The 24,517-nt window shown below is 41.1% G+C and overlaps 1 protein-coding gene across 1 annotated transcript; it reads right to left on the reverse strand.

Annotated features, from left to right (window-relative positions):
* Positions 1 to 3,290: 3,290 nt before the first annotated feature.
* On the reverse strand, positions 3,291 to 24,015 carry LOC104622246 (reelin-like; the record flags this gene model as incomplete). The annotated part of the gene is made up of 12 exons (XM_010288974.1): positions 3,291 to 4,412; positions 9,432 to 9,437; positions 15,065 to 15,163; positions 15,565 to 15,762; positions 16,775 to 16,994; positions 17,846 to 18,003; positions 18,342 to 18,503; positions 19,323 to 19,396; positions 21,065 to 21,240; positions 21,758 to 22,000; positions 22,417 to 22,523; positions 23,837 to 24,015. Coding segments are annotated over 12 exons (1,719 nt in total), but the record flags the coding sequence as incomplete, so codon positions are not given.
* Positions 24,016 to 24,517: the final 502 nt, after the last annotated feature.

Here is a 24,517-nt window from a genome sequence, read left to right on the forward strand (position 1 = left end):
CATCCCTGGGATATCATTTTTACTGGGCCTCTCCTTGCTGGGTGCCGGCTCAAGCTCTCCCCATCAGGCTCTGTGGTAATTAGCCACGCACAGGCCTAAGTCCTCAGGCTTGCTGCCAGGTCGGTCCCTTCAGCCGAACCAAGAAGAACATGGGGAAGAAAAAGCAACAGTCATAAAACATCAATATCACAGGAGAACACTAGGAGTTCATCCATGTGTCATCCGTGTGACTTCGGCAGCCTCATACCTCACGGTCGTTTCTTCAGCGGCAGAGCCACCACCTACGGGCGGTGGGTGCTCTGTCCACTCCTTCACAGGAGATGTGCTGCGAGAGGTGGGGTGGTCTCAGCTGCTCCAGATTGCTAACACCCTTGAAGAGCTCTTCAGGGCCATGCTTAAGGTAGTCAAGCCCTTTTGCTGATCTGATTTGGTTTTGAGGCTCCCTCACCGGCTCAGGATTAAGGTAGTTCCCCTCTACAGCTAGCCTGTTCCTGTTACTCCAGTGTTGAGTCACGTTTAGCTAAGCCTCGCTACAGAGCTGAACTGAGCGGGGTTTATCTGCTGCACTTTGCTGCTTGTGCGTGGCCCTTTCTGCGTCCGTCAGCGGCGCTCACAGAGCCTCGTATCGGCTTCCTGCGTGGACAACAACCAAACCCCATTCCCCACTGATGGATAACTGATACGGTGATGCTGTGGCAGCATTTCCACCCAGTGACATTTGCCCTGAAGTGTTAGCAAGTAAATAAAACATAGACCCAACATAGACCCATGTTTATGGCTGTTGTCATGTCTCTTTCCAAATGTTGTACTTTCTAGACTAAAAAACCACTCTCTTTACTTGCAAGCTCAGGGTTTCAAGGGTCTTGTTTCTGCTGCTCTGCAATCTCTCCAGCTTGTTTACATCTGCATTTAAGTGAAAGGCTCAACAGCTGACAACTCCTGTCTACTTTACCAGCACTGGCAGCTGTATATATATTTACCGTGTTTTACCATAAACACTTCTATTGATACAATGCAAAATGCCATTTTTAAAAAACTACTTTACGCTGTTGATTCTCCTCCTATAGCTTTGCTGTCTAGCCAGATATTTACCCACTTTGTGTGCTTTACCTTGCTCTTTGACAATGTCCTTGAGTGTATTTGCTGTGTTATTTCATTTCTACCCATTTCTCTTAATTGTCAAATTCATGAAAAGCCTAATTTGGTCCTTCAAAATACTTGTGCTCTGCTCATTTCTTCCTGTTAAGTTAATGTTACCACCTTTGGATGAAACAAGCTCAAGAGGAGAACATTTAGGCAAAATTATGAGAACTTCAAGTTTTGGTTGTTCCAGGAACTCCAGCAGGTCAGAGCTTCATCTTTCTATATTTTTATTTCATTTATCTTACAATCTCTTTATTTTATGGGAACATGTGTTAGTGAGCTGATAGGAGAAATGAGGAAGACTATAGAGCATACTAAAAGTATTGATTTTCATAGTTACGCCTACATAGATAAGCTTATTAGTACATTTTATAGCAGTGTCACTGTTTTATTGCCATTGACTATGTGCTGATTCGCCCTTGCTTTTTTTTTAAGAGCTATTTAATCTCAGATGACTCATTGTTTTCAGTCATATGGGAGGAAAAATAAAACAGCACATACGCTGAGCATGCCGTATGTGCATGCTACCTTGTCTCCTGTAGTAATGGGAAAAATATAAGGAAGAACTTCCTGGAATCTGGAAAAGGGCAAATGACGGTATCACTTGGGAATCTAGTGGGGATCATTTTCTTGAGAAAAGCCTATGCGCAGTTTGTAGGGAGTTCTGGTGAAATGCCTCGTGAGATTCCTCAGGAGTCATGATTATGTATGTTACTCAAAGGAAATAAATACAAATACAAGCAGATTCTCTGATTATGCTGGTCTCTTACTTGGAAAGAGAAGTCAGATTAAGTGCCCCATTGTATCTGAAGTCTGTAATATAAATTAATTGCCTAGCAACACACTAGCTGCACATGCATTTTAGATTGAAAAATCACCCATCTATTGACATATTCGGGCAAATAAAATTGTCTTAAAAAATAGGAGTGTTTATATCTTGCATTTTTGTTTGTTCAATGGGCGAAACTTTTATTACAATATTTTAAAATCACTTGCCCAAACATTAAGCTATTATATTATTTAATAACCCTATTTTTTTTCCTTCCTGCTCTGAATAGATCCCTTGTCTTGTTTCAAGGATTGAAAGCACACACAGGGTTCTTCAGAACTGTACGGTGAGTTTGCAGCTGCAGGAGGCTGGGCGGTTGCAGTAAGTTTCCAGGTCTGTCCAAGGCCTGTTGCATAATTTTGACCAAGCCAAGGTTTTGACTACTTGGTCACTGAATGACCTCCTTTTTTCCTGAACTGCTTAGGTACCTTTGATCAAAAACCTGTTAAACACATTTTAGGTGTCTGAGCATGGATATGTAACAAACACCATTCCGCTTCAGACCAGTATGGTGCCATAAGCAGATGCACATGATGTAAGAGGTATATATAATACTTCTCTCTGATGAGGAGCAGCTGAAGGAACTGGGGTTGTTTAGTCTGTAGAAAAGGAGCCTGAGGGGGGACCTTATTGCTCTCTCTACAGCTACCCTGAAAGGAGATTGTAGTGAGGTGAGTATTGGTCTCTTCTCCTACGTAACAAGCAATAGGACGAGGGGAAATGGCCTCAGTTGCACCAGGGGCAGTTTAGATTGGATATTTGGAAAAATTTCTTCACCAAAATGGTTGTCAAGCATTAGAACAGGCTGCCCAAGGAAGCGGTTGAGTCACCATCCCTGGAGCTGTGGTGCTTAGGAATGTAGTTTAGTGGTGGACTTGCCAGCGCTAGGTTAATGGTTGGACTCAATGATCTTAAAGGTCTTTTCCAACCTTAATGATTGTACGAGTCTAAGAATTAGCAACTTCCTCTGTTCTGAACCAGCTTCCTTATGTACTGCACTGTAGTCCTCAGAGCTTGGAAACACCAATCTGCACATCGCATACTGGGTTTGCAGATAAAGACAAGTGAGAGTATGTATTGGTCTGTGGTCCCATTTCTTTCCTTGCACCAGGACTTGTTCCAATGACCGTGTTATGCGGTACGTGGGACTGGGAAGATCTTTCGGTTTGTGTTATTTGCAAAGTGCTGTTAAGTGTGAGGTACTAAATATTAAAAAATACCATTGATACTTGCATTAGAATCTAGGTATTTAGGAAAAGAATTTGGTTTATGATTTCATGTAAAGCCTGCATGGCTTGAAAAGTCTAACGTCAGAATTTTTGTTGACATTATTTTTATTGAAGCATGGATCTTTAGCTTGGTTCACCATAAAGTGAAGCATTTTATTTATGATAATAGACAGTTTAGGGCTATAGGGGCATTATAACGTTGCTGGTGTAGATACAACTTTATCAGAAGATACAAACATGACCCGCAATAGAAACAAACACCAACGTTCACTGTTTACAAATCACTTCATTACTACAGACACCAAATGGCAGTTACTGTAAGTAAATCAGTTGCAGAGAACTGACTACATTTAGATAGGGAATTGGGAACTTCTGTTTGGGGCTTTATCCACAACTCCTTAGTAGAAAAAAGTTTAATGTCAAGCATTCTTTTTTTATCCACAAAACAATGCTAACCAACAGACATATCAAAGAATAAGACTGAAGGATATCAACGCCTTTACAACTACTTTTGCAATTATCTTCTTGATTAGGTACTTTGATTTTTTTTTTTAATACACTTTGTCAGAAGGTAAATTGCCCAAAAATCAGCAGCAAAAATATTACAACAACAAAACAAGTAAATACAGTGCCAATGTGTCATGTTGTAGAAGAGAATACAAAGAGGACAAACAATGATAACTTAATCATATAAAATGACACAGAGCAGAAATACAGTGCACTTAAATACCTATGTGACAAAGAATGTTAAATTCTGTACTTAGTATGTAGGTTTTTTAAACATAAAATCTGAAAAGTCTTTGTGCTTAAACTTTTTTTTCCTGTTAAACAGAATTAGTTGCTTACTTCCAATACTGCCACTGTAACTGATATTACAACAGATCACGATTTTCACAGACACATCAACATTAAAACATTTACCTATGAGAAAATAAGTCACTTCTCATTAGTTCACAGTGCGAAAAAGTGGTGTACACTCTGTCTTGAGAGAGGCTTTCAGTTATTCATCAAGCCAGTTGCAGAAAAGTCCTGATACCAGACGCAGTGCTAGATTTAAAGAATGGAAAGCAACACATCACATGTTGGGAGGAAAAAAAATAAATTTCTCATTTCTTCATGGATATCGTCTAAGTGACCTTCGTCTTCTGTTGTAGAAATGCCTGAGCCCATGTTGCCGTGAAAAATTCATCATATAATTTTGTTTGCGAGTGCTGTTAAAATCAAAGGGCGGAGAAAGAGAAGAGTGTCAGGTTCTTTTATATGTACTTTAAATTCTTTCAGAGCAGTAAGCTGGTGGGACAGATTCTTTTTTGTCCTTGCATGACCTTTAAGGCTGTGTAAAGTGGTGTGAAGTGCACCCTTTGTACAACAGCAAGGTACAAGGCAATTGAGAATCTGTCCCACTTTGCTTTTATTTACAATTCATTATCTTAGGGAAAGGCTAAGAGCTTTCAGCTGATGAAAACTTGTGCTGCCTAAGGCCAGATTCACTAAAGCTGTATGCACTTCATACCCTCTCAATACAGGGCATTTCTCTACAGTGGTTTTATAATTCAGTTATCCTTCTGTCTTTGAGCATTAGCTGCTTGAGCTTGAGAACAAAAGAAAAGCTTTACTCTACTTCATTATCTTCTTCTTTTACCGTATGGGAAGTGAAATACAACACTTTTATGCAGACTTAGTGTTTCCTTCCCCTACATACCCCCATCCAAAATTAAAGAAAGATCTGGTAAATATGCATCAACACATCTGGGACAAGACTAGGCAAGAGACAGCCTGGCTGCAGCCTGATTGAAGAAGGGACATTTGTTTGGAAGACCTACCTGGAGGACAAGACCTATTCCACCTAACGTAGGTTTCTACTTCTCCCATTGCGGGAAGAATGAACCATGAGAGGGCAGTGGTAGACAAGATGGCTGTCTGGGACTTTGGTACCTGAAACCCGTCTAACTCCTAAGGGCTGGATCCCACCTTCAGTTTCCAAGTTTCGGCAGCTCTGGAAATGGAGCTGTAACATCTGTGGTGCATCCTTGTGAATCTACTTACGGCCTCTACAGACTTACATACAACTTGGAAAGAACTGGATGTGCAGCATCACAGACACTCCATCCTACTGCCTCTGCTGTGGCAGGGATCTGCAGTATAGCCACAGAGCTTCACCTGGCTGTGCCTTTTCTTAGTCTGTCTACATACATATCCAAACCCCTAGTGCATGCACACAAATACAGGTCTACATAGATCTACAGCCAAACTGCATTCAGAATTACATGAGAATTAGAACGTTTGTGTGTTCTGAAGTTCAGCATTAACCATGCAGACCCCAAGGACAACTCCAAAAAGTGTAAGGAGCTTCACCCAGGAGGAGCTGCTGGTGACTGCATGGCCAAATTTTCTTTTGCTTCCCAGGGGAAAGGAGCTGCAAAGTCATAGTGAATCCGTGCAGTCTCAGGCTAATTTCTGACTCCCTCTCCTAATCCTCCCTGCCTGCTTAGGATCTTGTGCCTTCTAGTTTCGTCTTGCAGTGGGAAAAGGATGCCTGGCCTAAGCATCTCTACTCCAAGGGACTGGGTGTTACCGGGACCCTCCAAACCAAGAAGTCCATCAGATTTTAAGACTTTAAAGGTGGTCTCTGAAGTAAAGGCCTGCAGGAGACATTACAGTCAACAAATCTCCCTTTGTGGGTGCAAGGCAGGTTTTCACTTGTGAGTTTGCTCTGTGAGTAAGAAGTAAACACTGATGCTGATAATCAGTCATACTTTACTTTCTAGTGCATAAGCTTATCTTTAGTGAATATGGCCCTTAGGAAAAAGGAATAATTGCATGCTTTGCAAAATATGTATCATCCTCCAGAGGCAAAGGTAGCTTTTGCTGTAGTATGCTCATTTCATTTAAAAAAATCTGTAAAACAAAGTGATACCCTTTTCAACAGCTAATCTAGAACATGATTGATTAAACTGAATAAAAGCAGTTGTGTCAAAATCTCAGTTATAAACCCCTATGCACATCCAAGTTGCTTCCCAACTAGTTTTCCAAGGCTTTGCAAATTTTTTTTTTCCCCACTGGAATGGACATACAAGAATGAAACAGAGTCTAGCTCCTGGTGACAATGAAAGCAAACTGATCAACACTCAGCACAACTTTTGGCACTCTTACAGTAAGGCAGAGCTCTAGAGCATTTGGCAACTGAGAGGGGGGGTTAATGTTTGGGGTTGACTTGTCCTTTCACCTGACTTCTTCAAGTGAAAAGGAAAGGTCTGTGCTGATCTGTATGAATTTTGTGGGAGGGAGTGACAGAGGTGAGTTTATATAGTTTTAACGCCACTTGGTAGCTCAGGTGCAAAGAAGCATTGAAGGTCAGTCTTTATTCTGCTCAGTGGAACATCACCCTCGCTGCAATGCCGAGTGCCTCACTGAGGAAGGCAGGAGGGAAATTACGACCCTGAATGCGCTCCTTAAAGTGTCTGCCATTGGTCATGAGTCCTGAAGGAGGTCTTAATCTTGCCTTCCCTTTAACTCCCATTACCTGGGAAGTGGGTGGTTCCTTAGACACAGGGCCTTCCAGGTGACATCCCACCTCTCAGGAGAGCATCCTAACCATGAAGTAAGGATGGAGCACCTGTCTGCTGGGAGAAGGCTGCTCTGCAGCCAAAATACAGGAGACGGGGGCCTGGGAGAAAGCACAGCCCGACTTTGAGTGGCCTCGCTCTAGGTACATGGGACCAAACAGAGGCTGTCAATGTGCTTCGCTGAAAAAATTGCTGTTTCTGGACCTGGTTAAATTTAGGACTGAGCTTGGCTGTGAGAGCCTCAGCTTGGGCAAGACTTGGATAGCCAGGGCACACGCTGAGCTACAGTCCTTGGCCCAGGGGCCTTCACATTCCCCCATCTCCCTCCTGCCTTAGGTCTGCTGACATTCAGCAACAGCTCAGCAGAGGTTTTTAGGACTCGTTTTGGACGCTGGCAGGTGCACTTGGCCTCTATTTCACTCCAGATGCTGAACCATTTTGTATTTGGCCTTAAAGTTATGATGAAGATGTTTAGAAAAATGAACAAAGAAAAAAACAACAACAACAACAAAAAAGAAAACAAAGAATTGAAGAAAGGAACAAAGAAAGGGTTACCTAATAACTTACAAGAGATTTACTTATTTTTTATGTATATCATTCTGTTTTGTTATGAGATGGACAAGAATTTACAAAGAAACAGGTATTTATGTCTTACACTGAACTCCAGAACAGTGCAGTGTGTGAAAAATAAGAGAAATGTAAATTCTCAAGAACTAAATGCTTATTTTTTTTCACTTGCACTGACATGGTTCAGACTTGTCCTCACTGATGTCTGAGATAGATAGATAGACTAGCCAACTACTACTTTGATACCACATAAAAACTTCATGCCTGCTATAGAAAATGGCATGATTTTCACTCTTGCTGTACGTAAATATGTATACCCTCTGTATTACAATATTGTATTGTATTGTATAGTATGTATAGTCCATAGTTCACAAAATCAGAGTAGGTCTATATTTAGTTTTCTGAATTAATTTTATATATTGGTAGGAGGCAAGCACTGTATAAGAAAGATCCATAGTGCTTTATAAGATCACAATAAGAATTATATAATAGATTTTGCAGGAGTACTTACGCATTTCTTGCATTTGGTGGATTTAAGAATGCTTTCAATACTATTAATAACAAATTTTATTTGTATTTTCACAGACTGATAAAAAAATTTACTATACTTTTGCTGTTGTTTTCCTGTTTGGAGTACTCAAAATGTGCCGGGCAGCATCAAGCTATATTAGGAATAGAGCCTGTTTTCCATAATGGAGGGTGTAGAGGGAACTTTTGTTTGGATATCAGTGGCAACTTGAAGGCTGCTTTGCAAGTGTGTAATGGACTGGTCCGCATCTGCTGAGCCTTCTGCCTTTTCTGTGCATTCACTGAACTAGCAGTGAATCAGAGTAGTACAGATCCAAAATAGTTATCTGCGTATTGCTGATGGAGCAAACAGCAAAAAAGCAATCAATAGGAGCAACTGCTGCATAATCTGTTCAACAGTTGTGAGTGCATTATTAAAAAATAAATATAAGATAATAATTCTCCAATTTATGTAGGAAACAAAAAAAAACTTTGCAGGGAGGTCACTGGAGTTATATGAGTTAGATGAAAACAATATGCAGCCAATACAAAAGAACAAAATTCAGTCTAGGGCATGTTCAGTAAATACCTAGAATAAAGCAATTCATGAGGAGGAGTCGCTTTGAGTCTTTAGTCTTTAATAAGAGCATTCGAGCTATTGCATGTTTCCTAAAGCACAGTTTGAACTACAAGTCTGCAATTTAAAGTTTATGAAAATAGAACATAGCCAAATGGAATGAAACATATGCGGTAAAAAAACACAGTATATACAGTCATTCATTATTTCTGTGTTTTTATTTTTAATTGACAGGGCACAATAGGAACCAAATAGAAACAAAAATATTTGGATAACAAAATGAAACATGAACAAAGCCTTAGAAAACAGCAAAGGCATGCCTCTCAGGACTAGGCTTGAGGTAAATTTTGAGGCTGAATTACAAATGTTTTGTTAGGAGGGTGCTATAATGAGAAAAGTGGTGTGCTCTGACTGAAGTCCTGACAGCTCATATCAATGATGAATGTTCTTTAGCTCTGATGAGGTCAAGATTTGAACCCAGAGTTCAGTAACTATGTTGGTTAGTGGTTTCTATTAACTGTGACAGCACAAAGCAGCAGACTTACAAGAAACAAAAGAACTACCTGGGAGACACTTGCTGTGTGTCTAAGGAGCTTGTGTGGCTACGCCACCATGCAGATTCACCAACATACACTATCTGGCTGTGGCTTCAGCTCTGTGGTCATTAATTATGGAAAAAAGTGGGAATTCCCCCTTGGAGCTGAGCAAGCTGATGCAATGCACCGGGTGCCCTCCGTTGGCAGGTCTCATTGCACTGCAGGAGAAGAAGTCCTCCTCGCCGCAGCCTCAGTGGAACTCCCACTGCACTACAGGGTGAGGTGCTGAACACTTTCTGCTAAGTTTAACTTCCCCCAGTGCTCCCTTGCTGCAGGATCAGGGCCCTCAAGAGCTACGTGGCTCATCTCGGGGAGTACAAGTGATTTTCTGCCAACCCATCATTGACAAAACTTTCTGAAAGAGCTGTAGCTGTAACAGAAACATACATTTGATATTGATTCAGGGAAAGCACTTACCTTATTCTAGTGTAAAACCAATGACAGCAAACAATGAAATACAACACAAGTTAGAAAATGCCTTTCAATGCATGCAGCACTGTGATTAGTCATAAAACCCTGATGAGGTTTAGAGGCAATATAGGACTTTTCATCTCTTTTGAAAATAAAAATTGAACAAATTATTTCCTGATATTTCAAATCAATGTTTATATTTTTCTATAAAATTCAGCATGCACTTTTTAGAAACATAATAAAAATGTCATAAAAGCACAGACCGCATCATATTAAATTTGGCATAAATGTTGTGAATATTCAGATGATTACCTAATGTTTGAACTATTTCTGTTCTTTAATATAAATATGTTGATACTTTAATTTAAATGCATTTTTCAAGTAATTGCTTTTTACTAAAAAAATGAAGCAGATGAAAATGCTTTTCCACATAAGCACGTTAGAGCTAGAATATATAATTTGTATTTTAATGTTGCAAAATGAAGATAAACATCTTTGCACCAAATGCAACATAAGTTCTCACTAAATCATTTGTGCCAAAAATGTGAGAATATCTTGACAATGAAGAGCATGGAGTGATGGCTATGGAGGGTTTTGTTCTGTTATTCAACAGTTAACCATAAAATAGTAGGTGCATTTTTAATTTGCATTCCTTGCACAACTCAAATTCCTTTGGATCACATTACAAGTTTTAGGCCGCAAAGAAAGCAACATCACACCCTTAGCGTTCAGCTTATCTTTACCCTTTATTTCTCAACACCTTTGACCAGAACTGAGTTTATGAGAGGTCTATAAGGGCCTGCCCTATACACAAAGAACTGGCAGTTCCAAATGCACATGCAAAAAAGTGCGTGGTGTCTGTGCAGCAGACAGGCTGAGAGCTGTGCTTCCGGAGAAAAACAGTGTGCAAAAGAAATGCTGGGTTGGACATGGGCTCTTCTTAGGACAGAAGTACAGGGGCACAGAAAAACACACTCTTTCTTAAGTCTGGGGTAAAATACATTTTTATCCTAAGAAGAGCCACATGGAACGTGTGAGAATTGTGCCCAGAGCTTTCTTTACGAATGGAGAGAAAAAATGCTGCACTAACAAGGAATAATTGGTGCTAGCTTTAAAAGGGACTGGACAACTTGACAACTAGTATCCTCTGCCCACCACAGGATAGACATCAACCATTGTTAAAATAAGTTGCAAGTGGTTAGTTTTTATCCTAAGAAGAGCCACATGGAACGTGTGAGAATTGTGCCCAGAGCTTTCTTTACGAATGGAGAGAAAAAATGCTGCACTAACAAGGAATAATTGGTGCTAGCTTTAAAAGGGACTGGACAACTTGACAACTAGTATCCTCTGCCCACCACAGGATAGACATCAACCATTGTTAAAATAAGTTGCAAGTGGTTAGTGGGCAAGATCAATTTAACGTGTAACTTAGTCAAAGCAGGTATTGTGTTTCACCTGCCCAAAAGAGGTGCTCAACTTGAGCACCATTTGCAGCTGTATCAGTCTTAATGATATTGCTTTTTAATGAGTGATTCAAATAATTCATTCAAAAGTGGAATGATTTTAAGTAATGTACAAAAGCATCCATCTTTGGCCTTTCTTATTACTGCCAGGTATGTTGCATGCATGTATAATCTGCAGGTTAATTTTTTTCCTCCCACAAACTATCTTGGAAGCAAAAAGAAAACAAAGAAGCTGCACCCTGAAAATGTGTTTGCTGCTGAGAGGATTATGGCCCTTGACTCAGAAATCAGTTGGACTGAACAGAGTGTCTGGACCCTGGCTGTGCATCAGTTGTAAGCAGTATCTGCACTATGACTTGGCCGCTGGGCCTGTGACAGAATTAATTTCAAATCTTTGTATTGCTGCAAAGAGCTGAGCCATGAAAGCAGGTATTCGCAAATTTGTCCCCATGGGTGAGCACTGTAAGGAGGAGCAGGGACATCCCTCATGTTGAATGGGAAATAAAATCAAGAAGATCCTTGGTTGTGCTACATCCCTACAGACTAGCTCTCCCTGCTTGCCCTCTTACTCCAGCCCTTAGTCTGCTCAAGGAGAACATGGCTTACTCGCCTGTGGGCTGAGGAAAAGCTGGTACAGCATGTAGGTATGCACCCCCGGGTGCAGGCAGCCATGCCAACAGATAGCACCTAGGGCATTTGGGAAAATTAGACCTCTTTGTCAGCCCACAGGATAGTGGAGGAAACATAAGATGAGTGGAAAGCCAGGAATTTCTGTATGTCCCAAACCACATCTCTCAGTATAGGTTGGCTTCTTGCTATAACACCTCACGGGCTAGAGGCTTGCCTGCCGTGTCAATGTGAGTACACAGATCATGAACAAACATGAAACTCTGGGACTTAAACCAGAGCCAGTGAGGATAATTTTGATGGTGCCCAGAGAGGTGGATGGAGTCTCGTTCAGGTGGGTGATATATACTTATAACTAAGAGGACTGGGCATGGACTGTGTTAGACACGGACCATCAACAGGTCCTGTAGCCAGGGTTGTTCATGGCTTTCTGAGACAAGGTCGGAGTGCCAGCAGGAACTACTTCCAGTTTGGGAGGCACAGATATTTCCTAAGGTATCCCAGCTTTGGAACGAACAAGCCAGGCAGAAGCCTACTGACTGCAATAACACCCTATAGAATTAATGGAAAGAGGTAATGACAGCACCCTGGTGAATGGTTTTAGTTCAGGCCATGCCTCTCTGCAGCCATGTTAGACAGCCCTGGGGTGGCTATTGCCCACAGAGGTCTCCTCTGGCAATCTTCTTGCCTCTCGCTGGAGAGCTGCCTGAGCAAAGTGGCTTTCTCTCCCCAGGGGCAGGCAGATTTCTGTGACCTTCATTGGAGAATGAAGGAATATTAAGAATTAAAGCTAAGTCCTACCCATAGTATTCATGATGTGTATCCTGGTAGCACTGGTGCATGCAGGATCATCCAGGGTTGGTGCTAACACTGATCCAGGCTCCTTTCTGTGTGCCTGGAAGCTCTTCGTGGAGGTGACTGAGTGTCTTCGTTATTTTACAGGTGAAGAAACTGAAGGGCTGGGGCTAAAGTGGCTGAGTGAAACAGTAGATCTAAAGGAAAACCCAGGTGAGGGTATCTATCAACAAAGAACAGTGTGGCTTCTCTCAGAAAGCTTTCCAAAGACTTTATCAAACCTTTTGTGGGCAACTTGCAAATAAAATTTAAGAGGCCTACGGAATATTTTGATGAATTAGAAGGTGAAATAGAACTTTGCGTGTCCAGAGAAGGGCAACGAAGCTGGTGAGGGATCTGGAGCACAAGTCTTATGAGAAGCAGCTGAGGGAACTGGGGTTGTTTAGTCCAGAGAAGAGGAGCCTGAGGGGAGACTTCGTCGCTCTCTACAACTACCTGAAAGGAGGTTGTGGTGAGGTGGTATTGGTTTCTTCTCCCAAGTAACAAGTGATAGAACGAGAGGAAATGGCCTCAAGTTGCACCAGGCAAGGCTTAGATTGGATATTAGGAAAAATTTCTTCACTGAGAGAGTGGTCAAACATTGGAACAGGCTGCCCAGGGAGGTGGTGGAGTCACCATCACTGGAAGTGTTCAAAGAACATGTAGACATGGTAATTCAGGGTATAGTTTAGTGCATTTGGTGGTGTTGGTTTGATGGTTGGACTTGATGACCTTACAGGTCTTTTCCAAACTTAATGATTCTGTGATTCTGTGGTTCTGTAACTTGAGCAAAAGAGAGGGGTCGAAGCCACCCGTCAGCTCTGAGCACATGCTAGTATATGAACCATATGCACCACAGCATGTAATTCTGCTTTTCCCAAGAGCAGCACATCTCGTGTGTTGTAGTTAGCAGGGACTGGAACTCCACATTTGGCCTTTGGGAAATATGCTGCCATGGCACTGCATTTCACAGTACTTGGTAAGGGAGAAATCTGTCTGGTTTGATCTGTTTTCCTCTGTGGGTTGTACCAGGTGTCACTTGGACAGGTGGAAACTCTGTCTCTAGCCTGATATTTTGGCTAATATTCATAAGAGGCTTAAAACTCTTTAACGGGAGAAAAAGAAGAGAAGGGAGGAGGCACTATCTGCTCATCTGGTTCCTTTTCTAGGCAAGGTGCGATTGCTTGCTGTAGCATTTCTATTGCTGTCTCCATTCTAGTATAACATCTCATATGACTGACGTGTCACCACTCAACTTGTGTGTCTTGTCTACAACTTGTCGGATCTCATCGTCAAGGAAGTTCTCCACATTTCAGCCTAAGAATCACTTTTTAAAGATCTGTCCTATTCCTACTTATACTCCCTAATTCAATGCTCAGATTGATAGGTAATATGCTCTATTTTTTTTCTGATCCAATTTTTTCTTTTTAATTTTCTTTTTTTTAATTGCAAGGTAAAAAGACATGGGAATATTTCAGAACTACCAGTTCCCTTTTCCATGGTTTCCTAAATACTGTGAACCCCCTGCAGGATCATACTCTTTCATATCTTTCCTGATGCAGCATTGTACAGCCATTGATTAACTAAGCCAGGATTCACATCCGTCCCTCTGTTCCTTCATGTTTTAAGCTTAATGTTATGGAAGCAGAGCCTAGCAAGGTGTGTAAAAGCAGCAGAGCGTGTACAATTACTCAGTGTTGGGATCAGTTTGGTTTGGGGTTGATATGAGTGCCATGCAAGCTGGTGCTTCTTGGTGGAAGGAAGAACAGGGCTAACTAGCAATCAGATAATTCACTTTGCCACTGTTACAAAACAATACTTGCAGTGTCTCTGCTAATTCAGAAACCTCATGATTATAATTACACAATCTGGAGGTTATCCAAGCCTAATTTCTTCATTGCTGGTTTTTAAATTGTTCAATAAAAGGAACGTTTGAACCTATCTATGGAGCAGGCATGCCTCTCTCTGCCAACCACTGTCAGCGATGAGTTCCCGCCCGTGAAGCCACTAGCATTGCACTTCTACTGGAACTAAATTGTTAGAGAAAAAGCAGGTCATCTCTTCGTGATGTAACACAGGAAAAACGGGTTAGCTGCCAGCGAAACCCATCTCAAGAATGGGAGAATCAGGAGGGTGCAGACACTTTACTTGGTAAAATCTTGACAAGGGGATGAATATAGAGCTCGGACCATAGGAACCTGATATAGTGAACCCTGTTTCTGAACAGTATCCTTCTTACTAAAAAAAGGAAACGAATAAGGCATTAGTGGCTAACACAAATTTTTCAGAGGCACAACAACATTACTTTGTGCAAAGAGCAATACAGCAGACTCTTTTGTATCTTCAAAAGGATATAAATTAGCCTTACATGGCAGCACAGTGTTGAACAGAAATAACCTTTCTTATGTCCCAGCACAATATTTTTTTCACAGTCATTGTTGCATTAGAGGATCACACCAATACTTGGTGGTGGTAAAGCCCCACTTCCCCTCCTGCGTTTTTCCACAATGCACAACACATACCCCTGCTGTGCCACTTATTTCACGGCCGTCTTAACTGCTGACTGTTGCAGTCAGGGCAGAGCATTAGCAAAGACTGGTTCTCAAAGGTTTCCCTGGACCACAATGGTTCTTATTGAGCTTAACGCTCGTGCCATGCGGGAGGAATTTCAGTGCTTTCTGAGATGGGGTAGGATGAGGTGAAGCTGATACTCACAGGACGACTTCTACGTGGTCCAAAGCCCACTGATCATGACCTGTTCCGTTGTGACGGGGCTGCCACCAGCGCAGTAAGACTCCTTTCATTCGTGCCTCCCTGTTGTCACAAGCACAAGAGCCTGTCAGAGCTCTAGACTATAGGTGTTCTACACATCCCTACCTACCCCCCAACAGGAACTGAGAGCAAAGTCAAAGCATTATTTTTACATCCCTGAACATTAACACACCATACATGCAAAATATTTAATGGTGAAAAATGCACACAGATAAGGAGGAATTCCCTCCCTCCCCCCATCTTTAAAACAAGTATTGTTTTTCTTTTAAGTATATTCATAAACACTAGGCTGGAATTTCTTAATCAGCCTTCCCCTTAAGTTTTCTTCTTTCTTTACACTCTCATCAACATTTTTTCTTGCACAGTGATGCAAAGATAGATTCTTTCTTAGCAGAAATATATCTTGTGTGCTTAGAGGTAATGAAATGTGACTGTGTACTCACAGGGGAACATTATAAGACACTCTTTGGGCTTGTATAAAGTCCTTTGGCTGATGCTGTGCAATTACTTGCCATGTAATTCCATTATTTACACTGTATTGGAGGAGCACTGCCTTGTCTACTGTGTTAGGATCACTCAGATTGGTATTGCAACTGTCTGTTTGTGAAATACTTCCAATTTGCAAAACAAACATGATTTTGCTGTAAAACACAGAGAGAAAAGGTATTTTCAATATGCAAAAGGTATCCAAACAGGAACAATAGCATTTCCAGGTTTATTGCAATTACCTTATTAAAACTTTGAGCATCTTCAGGAATCATTACTTTTAACTTGCAAAATAAACTGTTCTCACATCTCTAAATCACAGCTCCCCTTTCAAAGTAATAGTTTGCTATATATAACATATTGCCATATAGTTGGAGGCAAGAGATCCAATTTTACCATGTATCTGCACAAAACTGAGATATGTAAAGAGTATAAGCATGCAAATGAGTGTATGAAAAGCTAAAATGGGCGAATAAAGTTTGAATATAATAAAGTGCCTAAAAGATTTATTGTATTGTACCTGGGTGTTCAAATAAGAAAGGAAGAGCTTGATTTATATCTGGCCCATTTGCCAACTCATCCTGTTTCTAATCTTGCTTTAAACAACTAAATACAAACCAGTCCAGAAAGCTGTCACTCTGTTAAGAGCCAGCACAGGCTGGTTGCATTTGTTTTTCTGTGGCCAAAGAGACTCAATAGATGAAAAAGATACTCTTGTTCATTGCCAGGTGAATATAATTCTATTTGACAACTGAAAACGGGAAAATGAGTCCGTAATTACTAAGAGCATCTTTAGTCATAACTGTCATGGAGGCACATACAAACATGGGATTTGTCTTATCAGATCAGGCACTGGTCCAGACAGTCTGCTGTCCAGTCTTTGCCAATGGCTTCATTGTCAGCGCTGGCATACCAGTGCCCTGTTGGGCATGATGAAAACATCTGACCTTTTCATCTGACATTGCTTCCTCCTCACTCTCCATCTCCCAAATGGAAGTCACTAAGCATTTTGCCAACCCTAATGTTTATCTGCCAGCCACATCTGACTGCCTAGTACAGCCAGGTCAGTCCATCCTCAGCAGTACTGGCCCACATGGATGCACGTACATATGAAGAGTTTCCTTTCTCATGAGCTGCTAAAAGACCATTTTAGGCTCAAAGTATTACCTTGCTCGGGTGAGATCCAGAGGCTTAGTCACAGCTTGTCGTATTTGACAACCATTAAAATAGAGTGAATCTCCATGGGCATAGGGTGCCAGCTGCCCGCATCCATTCCCTATCACTCCCCCCTGAATCGTTTCCCAGTTTATTTCAGTGACTCTTTCAGATTCAAAATTATCTTTAATATAACTGGGGAGGTCATGGCTAAAAACAGAGCAGTCATCACCTAGAAATGACACAGTGAAGTTATAAAACACAAAAATCAAAAGAAGAGAGAAAATTGAGTTACAGTTCATTGTAATTCCATTCAAGGTTGTAGCCCAATATACAGTGTGACTACAGGCTGAATATATTTCAGCAGATCCATTAATAATGTGCATATTACTGTACAGCATTCTTTTTTAGAAAATTGAGGCTGTGAGTCTTATTTTTTACATCAGTATAACTGCAGTATGGTTTCTTCTGTTTTGCATTGATGACAATATGAGCAACATCAAATTGCTCGTTGAAGGACAATGCATCTAAAACAGGGAAGGGATCTGATCTTAGAAAGTTATGAGACTGTCTCCTGGAAGACATTAAACACTGGCTCCACTCCCACAAAGCACTTCTTATAATTTAATGAGGGCACTCAGGTACCATTAGGCATGTGCTTAGCTGCATTGAGGGATTAGAGCAGAACACTCTGTCCTGATGGGGCACATAACTGAGTCTTTTACAGGTGCCAGTCACCAACATCTGGATCCCATGCACACATCCCCTGGGAGTGAGTGCACCCTTGGAAGGAGTACAGGGCTGGAAGCCATTTCTGGGTAAGCAGGTAGCCACGTTCTGTTTTCAGTGCAGGCTGAATGGGCTTTCCATACAGTGCCAGACAGGAGAGACTACTGACTTGGTCCAGAAAGAGTAAAGGGAAGGAAGAGCTGTTATTTGCAGCTCTGTCAATTTATTAATTTAAAATTTGTTACTCAAGCATTCCAGTGTTGAATTTAGACATGATACATCACCCTGTCTTTCTGTTTAATTTTGAGCTAGGTTAGACTATAGCAGATGTGTAAGAAACTGAAGAAAAGAAACCTTGGTATCCTTCATCACAAATGCAAATGGCTCCAGTCGTGCAATATCCATGGCCACTGCAGAGCTTAGGGCACGCTTCCCCGATGTACACGTGGTCAATTGCCCAGCTTTGTTTCTCTAGTTCTTCTCCCTTCTGAATCCACCTGAACTGAGTTGCACTGCAAATATCAAAATCCAAACAGCGTATTATGATATCTACCAATTAAACACATCTGTACAGTGACATTCAAATACACCAGCAGCAGATGTAATGAAAAATGTTGTATGAAGGGGCTGTGACTTCAATAACTGGAAAGACCCACCCTGAATGGGTGGCTGCTACGTCATTGGCAGTAGCCACTTCTATTAACATTCCTGAAAAACATTGATTTTTTATCAGATCTAAATTCAGCAATAAAGGAGCATTTTTAATTCACCAGTTGTTCCAAGTGAACAGTGCCAGCAAGACAGCTGACATTTTATGGGTCCACAGTGAGCTGACCTTTCAGTAACCTACCTGGATGAGACATGATCAGGCAGCTGGATAGTTATTCTTCTCCACATGGAGCTGTTGACAGAGTTATAGATGGTAGCTTCATGGAATTGAAATGGGGAGCAGCCAATGCTATTAGATGAGGAAGGAAGACAGTGTGTCTGGACGAGCTGCCATGAGTCTGTCCTGTAGGAAACAACAACAACAAAAAAGTTTTAGAACAACTGAAAGAATAATGAAAGGGAAACATAATTTCTAAGGGTCATGGCATTGCCTTGTGTTACTAAACAAACCCAAGAGATTGTCAGCAATAATTTCCATGCTCTGTAGCCACAAATAGACAAGAGGTGAGAGGCTGAAGTGCTGGTGCAGCCAGGGAGGGCTTTCCAGCACAAGGTTTGAGTACTGTGGAACCCTTGGTGGTGGTACACACAGCAGAGTCCAACCCAGAGCTCCTCTGGGCTGGCATGACAGGAGTCTGCTCCTTAGTCTCTCTCTTACAGTGTTCAGAAGAGTTCCAACAGAATTTGCTCCATGTTCATCCACAGTCATTTGAACACAGAACACACCTTCACTTTTACAAATTATAATGCACTACTATACCACAGCACAGGAGACAGTGTTGTTAATTGTTTGCTAGTTAAAGACCAAGTTGGAGATAAGTAACTCCAACTTCATTATAGCTTGGTCCTAAATATATGGTCCTGTATCATACTAAAACAAGAGTTTCCTGTGAATGTGGTTTTCTGTGAGCACATTTTTAACAGGAGCATGCTTATGACTGTAACTGCAAGATCAGTGCCATGAATCTGTCAACATCTGGGATGAGTTATAAAGAGAATTTACGGGAGTTATGTAGACAAATCCCAGTGCTTGCACACAGGTTTTGTTCAGATCCTATTACAAGATGAATAGCAAAGTAATTGCTTTAATAAATAAAAGCTCTCTAGGTTTTCAATGTCAAATTGATTTTTTTTGGGGTCTATGTATTCTGCTGTCATTTACCTGGCTTCCTTCGTATACTCCAGCATCACAGAGTGGAGGTCCCCGCAAGAATTTGCCTCACAGCCAACCACGATCTATAGCACAAATAAAATTGGCTGCTATAACAAGTCAGGTAGACACTTAATGTGATATGTAATGAAGTCTTGCTCTCTTTTTTTTTTTATTTATGGGGTGTATAAAAGAGATTGCCAACTTAGATCTTGGACAAAATCCATCAAAAGTAGGTGAAAAAAGAAAAGACGCAGGACTTTAGATACTGATTTACTTAATGAATTTTACTTCATTGCTACTGTTATTTTCAAACAGAATCCTAACACTACATTCATAAAGTTCAAATTAAATATCTAAACAGACACTGTTTCTGAAACAAAAAGATGTGGTAGCTCCTCAGCATTTCAAAAAGTGAAGTGCCTAACTATATATTAATTGGCTACGAAATTTATAATTTGTAATCATAAACATGTGGATATAAACTTCAAGTCAATCCAATTTAAGAAAAGAATTATTCTGAATATTTAAAACAATAAACATATTTGTGTCATATCAGAGTGGAAAGATTACAGTACCCAATGTACAGTATGGAATAGATAACAAAAAGCTAAATTTAAAGAGCTTCCAAACCAAATGGTAGCCATGCACTACAGCTGAGTTCTTACTTTAGAAACACAATCTTTGCTGTGACTGGTGAAAAAAAAGGAGGAGACAGTTAGGAGAGAAAAACTTTGCAATGAGAGTTTAGTAATACAAACTATTAAATGCTGATGGGTTATCATAATTTTGTCCTTAAAATGTCCTTAAAATAGAGGAAATAGATAGGCAGGGTAAAATAAGCAGTTTGAGGGGGTCTTGTCATTCAGTAATAAAAAGCATGTCTGACTCCTCTTTCATATAATTTTATATAATCCTCTTTTATGTAATTTCTTCAATGGTAGCATGCTGTGTGAGTCGGTGAAGCAGTGCTTTAGGGATTAGATTAGACAGTCAATATAAAACAGGCAATGATGTTGAGAAAAGATGAAAATATTGATTAGTTGAAGATGGAAAATTCTGGAACTGTCTTGTCAAACAGAAGAGCAAGAAAAAAAACGTAACAAAAAATGGATGACTATTTTGTTGACCCTGCTTTCATATCAGTTCCTGGCTTATTTAAGACATGGTGCTTGGGGAAGGGCCTAGAACATTTCTGGACAAAGCTACATGTTGCCTGTGGCCCTGTGCAGAATTCTACCTTAAAATAATGTAAAAGATTCAGAAATCTTCTCAGGTTATTTAGGTCATTTGCTATGACACAAGCAGGCGGAATGGATACTTCTACTGGAGCACTTGTGCGTTTTCCATATGCCACTCTTCTCCAGCCTGCCTCAACCTTGCCTTTTCTGCTTATTCACGAGTTAGTTAGGGGAAAATGGCATATTCTACATGCTGTGTATTCACACCTTAGAAAATAATTCCTACTGTATTGATGATCCAGTAATTTCAGGAAAAAGGGATTAGAATTCCAATCTGTCTCAGTAACCCCCAAAGCATACAGACAGTCAGAATAATTTGACATTTAACATTCATGCAACCTTTCTGGTTCCCATTACCTACACTTCAGAATTTCCTTTAAATGCTAATAAAAAGTCATTATTAATTATTCATCCAATTGGGCATCCTAGTTAGAAGAAGAATAATTTCTGGAGACACATTAGATGATTTTTCATTGCATACTTTACTTCGGAGAGAGAGAGAACATTTCTTACTTTAAACTGCATCATGTATCCTGGCTGTATAATGAGCTCCCTGGAGGACAAGATGTTGTGTGTTTTGTCCTTTTTCTTATTTGGCCAATAGAGATGGAATGATGGATTTCCACAGAACCCTGCAGTCCTGACTGCGTTAGGGTAAAAACTCCAGTTTTCTTCATGAGAAGTGCCTTCTATTAAGATGAGTTAAATACAATTACTGCATTGCCTTGGTAAACATAAAGCTTAGTAATGAAACCACAGAATCACTAGGTACAGTACTTTAGTGATATAAACACTAAATTTATGCTATCTGTCATGACACACAGTAAGTAAGCTACTAACAGACATAATAAAAACATCAGCTCCAGAGATGTAATTAAAACATTTAAATAATAATACTTAAAAATATATGATTAAGCAAAAATTTACTACCAGGAATTTAAATTAAATGAGTTGGACTGAAATAAAAATTTTTGCCTTTCTTATAGGTATATACATATGTGTATACACTCATACCTGAATATACATTTATATATATATTTACACACCCTGATTAGTAGCATGAAGAATAGCATATAAACAGCATTAGTCTACCAAACAAAAAATTTGTAGAGTTAAAAAAAAGAAAAAGTGTGCTTGCAAGGTCACAAGGCTTATCTTAGATAAGATAATGCCAGACAACAGATTAGCTGTCACAGCCTGTCTCACCGTCATCAAACGTATCTACCAGCTGGCTGGGGTTGATCTCTGCTCCTCCGATCAGGATGTTGTCCAGCGCCCACTGCGCCCGGTCGGGGCCTGGAACCACGATCCCGTTGCTGATGGTAAAAGGCTGCCACCAGCGCAAGCGGGTTGTATTGGTCAGAGCATGTTCGGGGAGGAGGATGTAGTCGTGCCTGACTGAGATGTATTTTTGGTAATCCATCTCATGAAGTAAAGTCCAGGATATGCCTAAAATGAAAAGATGCAGGTTTAGTAATAAAACCAAGCGTATGGTAGAATCTTTTAAAAGCTTAAAGGAATATAGTAGGACATAAGAAATAATAGCTATGGTCTTCTGATAAACAGGTCAACTTCTAAGGGTAGTTGGCAACTGTTACTCATTGCAAGAGTAATCTTGTAATAGCATAAAGGAATCAACTTGGCTGGAAGCCACTGATAACTGAAATCAGACGGGAGGATTATGGAAAACTCCTGAGCAATAGATGGGAATTTTAGATGGGAAAAAAGCTTTACAAGGACAAAAATAACTTTGCAATTAAAAATTGTCTTATTATTTTGGATCTCTCTGACAACTTCTCAGATATTCATGGTGCTTGAATACAGAAGAAGGCTGTAGCTTAGCTGAAACTACAGGATGTACTTGCCTCCATCAATGGAATAGTCTAGCAGCACTCCCTCCTTTCTGCAAGTTGGTCTGTGGCATGTTGTCATGTTGTTTTCACTCCCAATTCTCCCCCAATACTGTAGAAACCTAAGAGTAATTGTATAAATTTATATCTGTTAAAGATCTGCACAAATTGAGGTTTGCTTTCTGTTAGCAGATGTGCTGAAAATGTTCAAAATGCCAGCATTTTTAAGCAAGTAACATCGATGTACAGGTAGAACAAAGGTTCCCAAAAACATTGCCTAGTAGTTCTCATGGGAACCTCAAGAAATTCAGCAAAGTCCTGCCCCTGGGAAGGACTAAACCCTTGCAGCTGTACTAGCTGGGAGCCACTTTGCTAACAGTTCCCTGGGAGTCCTAGTGGAAAGGGAGCTCAACATCAGGTAACAAGGTGCCCTTATATCAATGAAGGACATAAAATAAGTTGATAAACTGAGGCAAGGTCAGTGGAAGCCACTGAAGTGGTTTGGGCTGGAGCACATGGCCTGTGAGGAGAGGCTGAGGGACCCGGACTGGTTCAGCCTGGAGAAGGTGGCTGGGAGTGTGAGGCAGTGGTCATACACTGAAAAAAGGGAGGTTCCAACTGGATGTAATAGGGTGGGAGGGGGGAAATCACTGTAACTCAGATCAGAGTAACTCAACACTGGAACAAGCTGTCCAGAGAGACTGTGGGACCTCTGTCCTTGGAGGTTTTTCAAAACCCAATGGGACAAAGCCCTGAGCAACCTGGTTTGAATTCAGTGTTGACCTGGCTTTGAGCATGAGGTTGGACTAGAGACTCTCCAAGGCCCCTTTCTTCCTGAAATGTTGTGTGATTCAGTGAATTCTTGCTGAATTACTGAGGTGAGAGTGTGCAGCTTCATTAAAGCCATACAGTCAAGGGAAATGATGCTGAAGTTGTCTTCTACATCATGTCTTCTGTTTTCTTAAACTGACATAATTCCATTGCTCTACAGTTAAGTAATACTTTTCTACAGCATGTGATTGGAGTGGGTCTTGTATGGGCACCCAAGAGAGGACAACCAGCAGAGGTTATGCTCTGAACTCAGTGGGAGACACAGCTGGTGCCTCCAGGAGTGGAGACAGTGATGCCCAGGAGACTGCTGTATCTCACCTTCTGCAGGACAGGCGTTGCTGACTCCAGGACATTCCTGGGGAAGGGGGCCTGCTGCTTCACCTGACCACGGCAGACCCTTTCCACCGTGCCAGGGTGAGCCTTGCTCTCTGTGACTTGTCTGAAAACATCAGTGCCTTGAGTATAGTAATCTCATCAGTGACTGCCTGAGATAGCGCTATGCTTGTGCTGGCCTAGGAATTCCCTGAGCTACAAGCTACGTCACCTGCTGCTTTGTCAGTGTTTAACGGAGTTCCCCAATAAATGACATGGAAACATGACCTACTTTGCTCCACGCAGGTCCAGATCTTGAGTGACAGCTTGCCTCACAGTTGCGCCTCCAAAATACAGAGTTGTGTCTTCTGCGAGGATCCCACACTCGGTACAAGTATTTCCACCTTCTAAGGACATCCATAAATCTGGTTTAATTTCTTCATTGTCAAAGCGCTCTTTCAGGAAAGTCTGTAAGTAAGTAAGGCGTTTTACATAAAGCACAGGTAATTATGATCTTAAGTCTTTCTGATAACCACAGCTGGAACTGACCTGAACGTATTGGAAGGGCTCATGAACACCGTAAAAATTTTTTTTCAGGGTGACTGAACATAATGAATTTTGGCCGAACATTTAACCACTTGAACTGAATTGGCTAAATGTGAAAATATGTTTGGGTTAGATTTTAACATACTTGGGAGGCAATCCAGCAGACTAAAATTTGCATGTGCAAATTAATGGGTGTATTGGGCTTGTGTGACAAGGTTTTGGTAGTGGGGGGGCTGCAGGGGTGGCTTCTGTGAGAAGCTGCCAGAAGCTTCTCCTGTGTCCGACAGGGCCAGAGCCAGCCGGCTACAAGATGGACCCACCGCTGGCCAAGGCCGAGCCCATCAGTGACGGTGACAGCGCCTCTGGGAGAGCAGTTAAGAAGCTGGCGGGGGGAACTGTGCAACAGCAGCTGCAGCCGGAGAGAGGA

The sequence above is a fragment of the Phaethon lepturus genome, unplaced genomic scaffold, assembly GCF_000687285.1.
Source record: "Phaethon lepturus isolate BGI_N335 unplaced genomic scaffold, ASM68728v1 scaffold9126, whole genome shotgun sequence".
NCBI lineage: Eukaryota > Metazoa > Chordata > Aves > Phaethontiformes > Phaethontidae > Phaethon > Phaethon lepturus.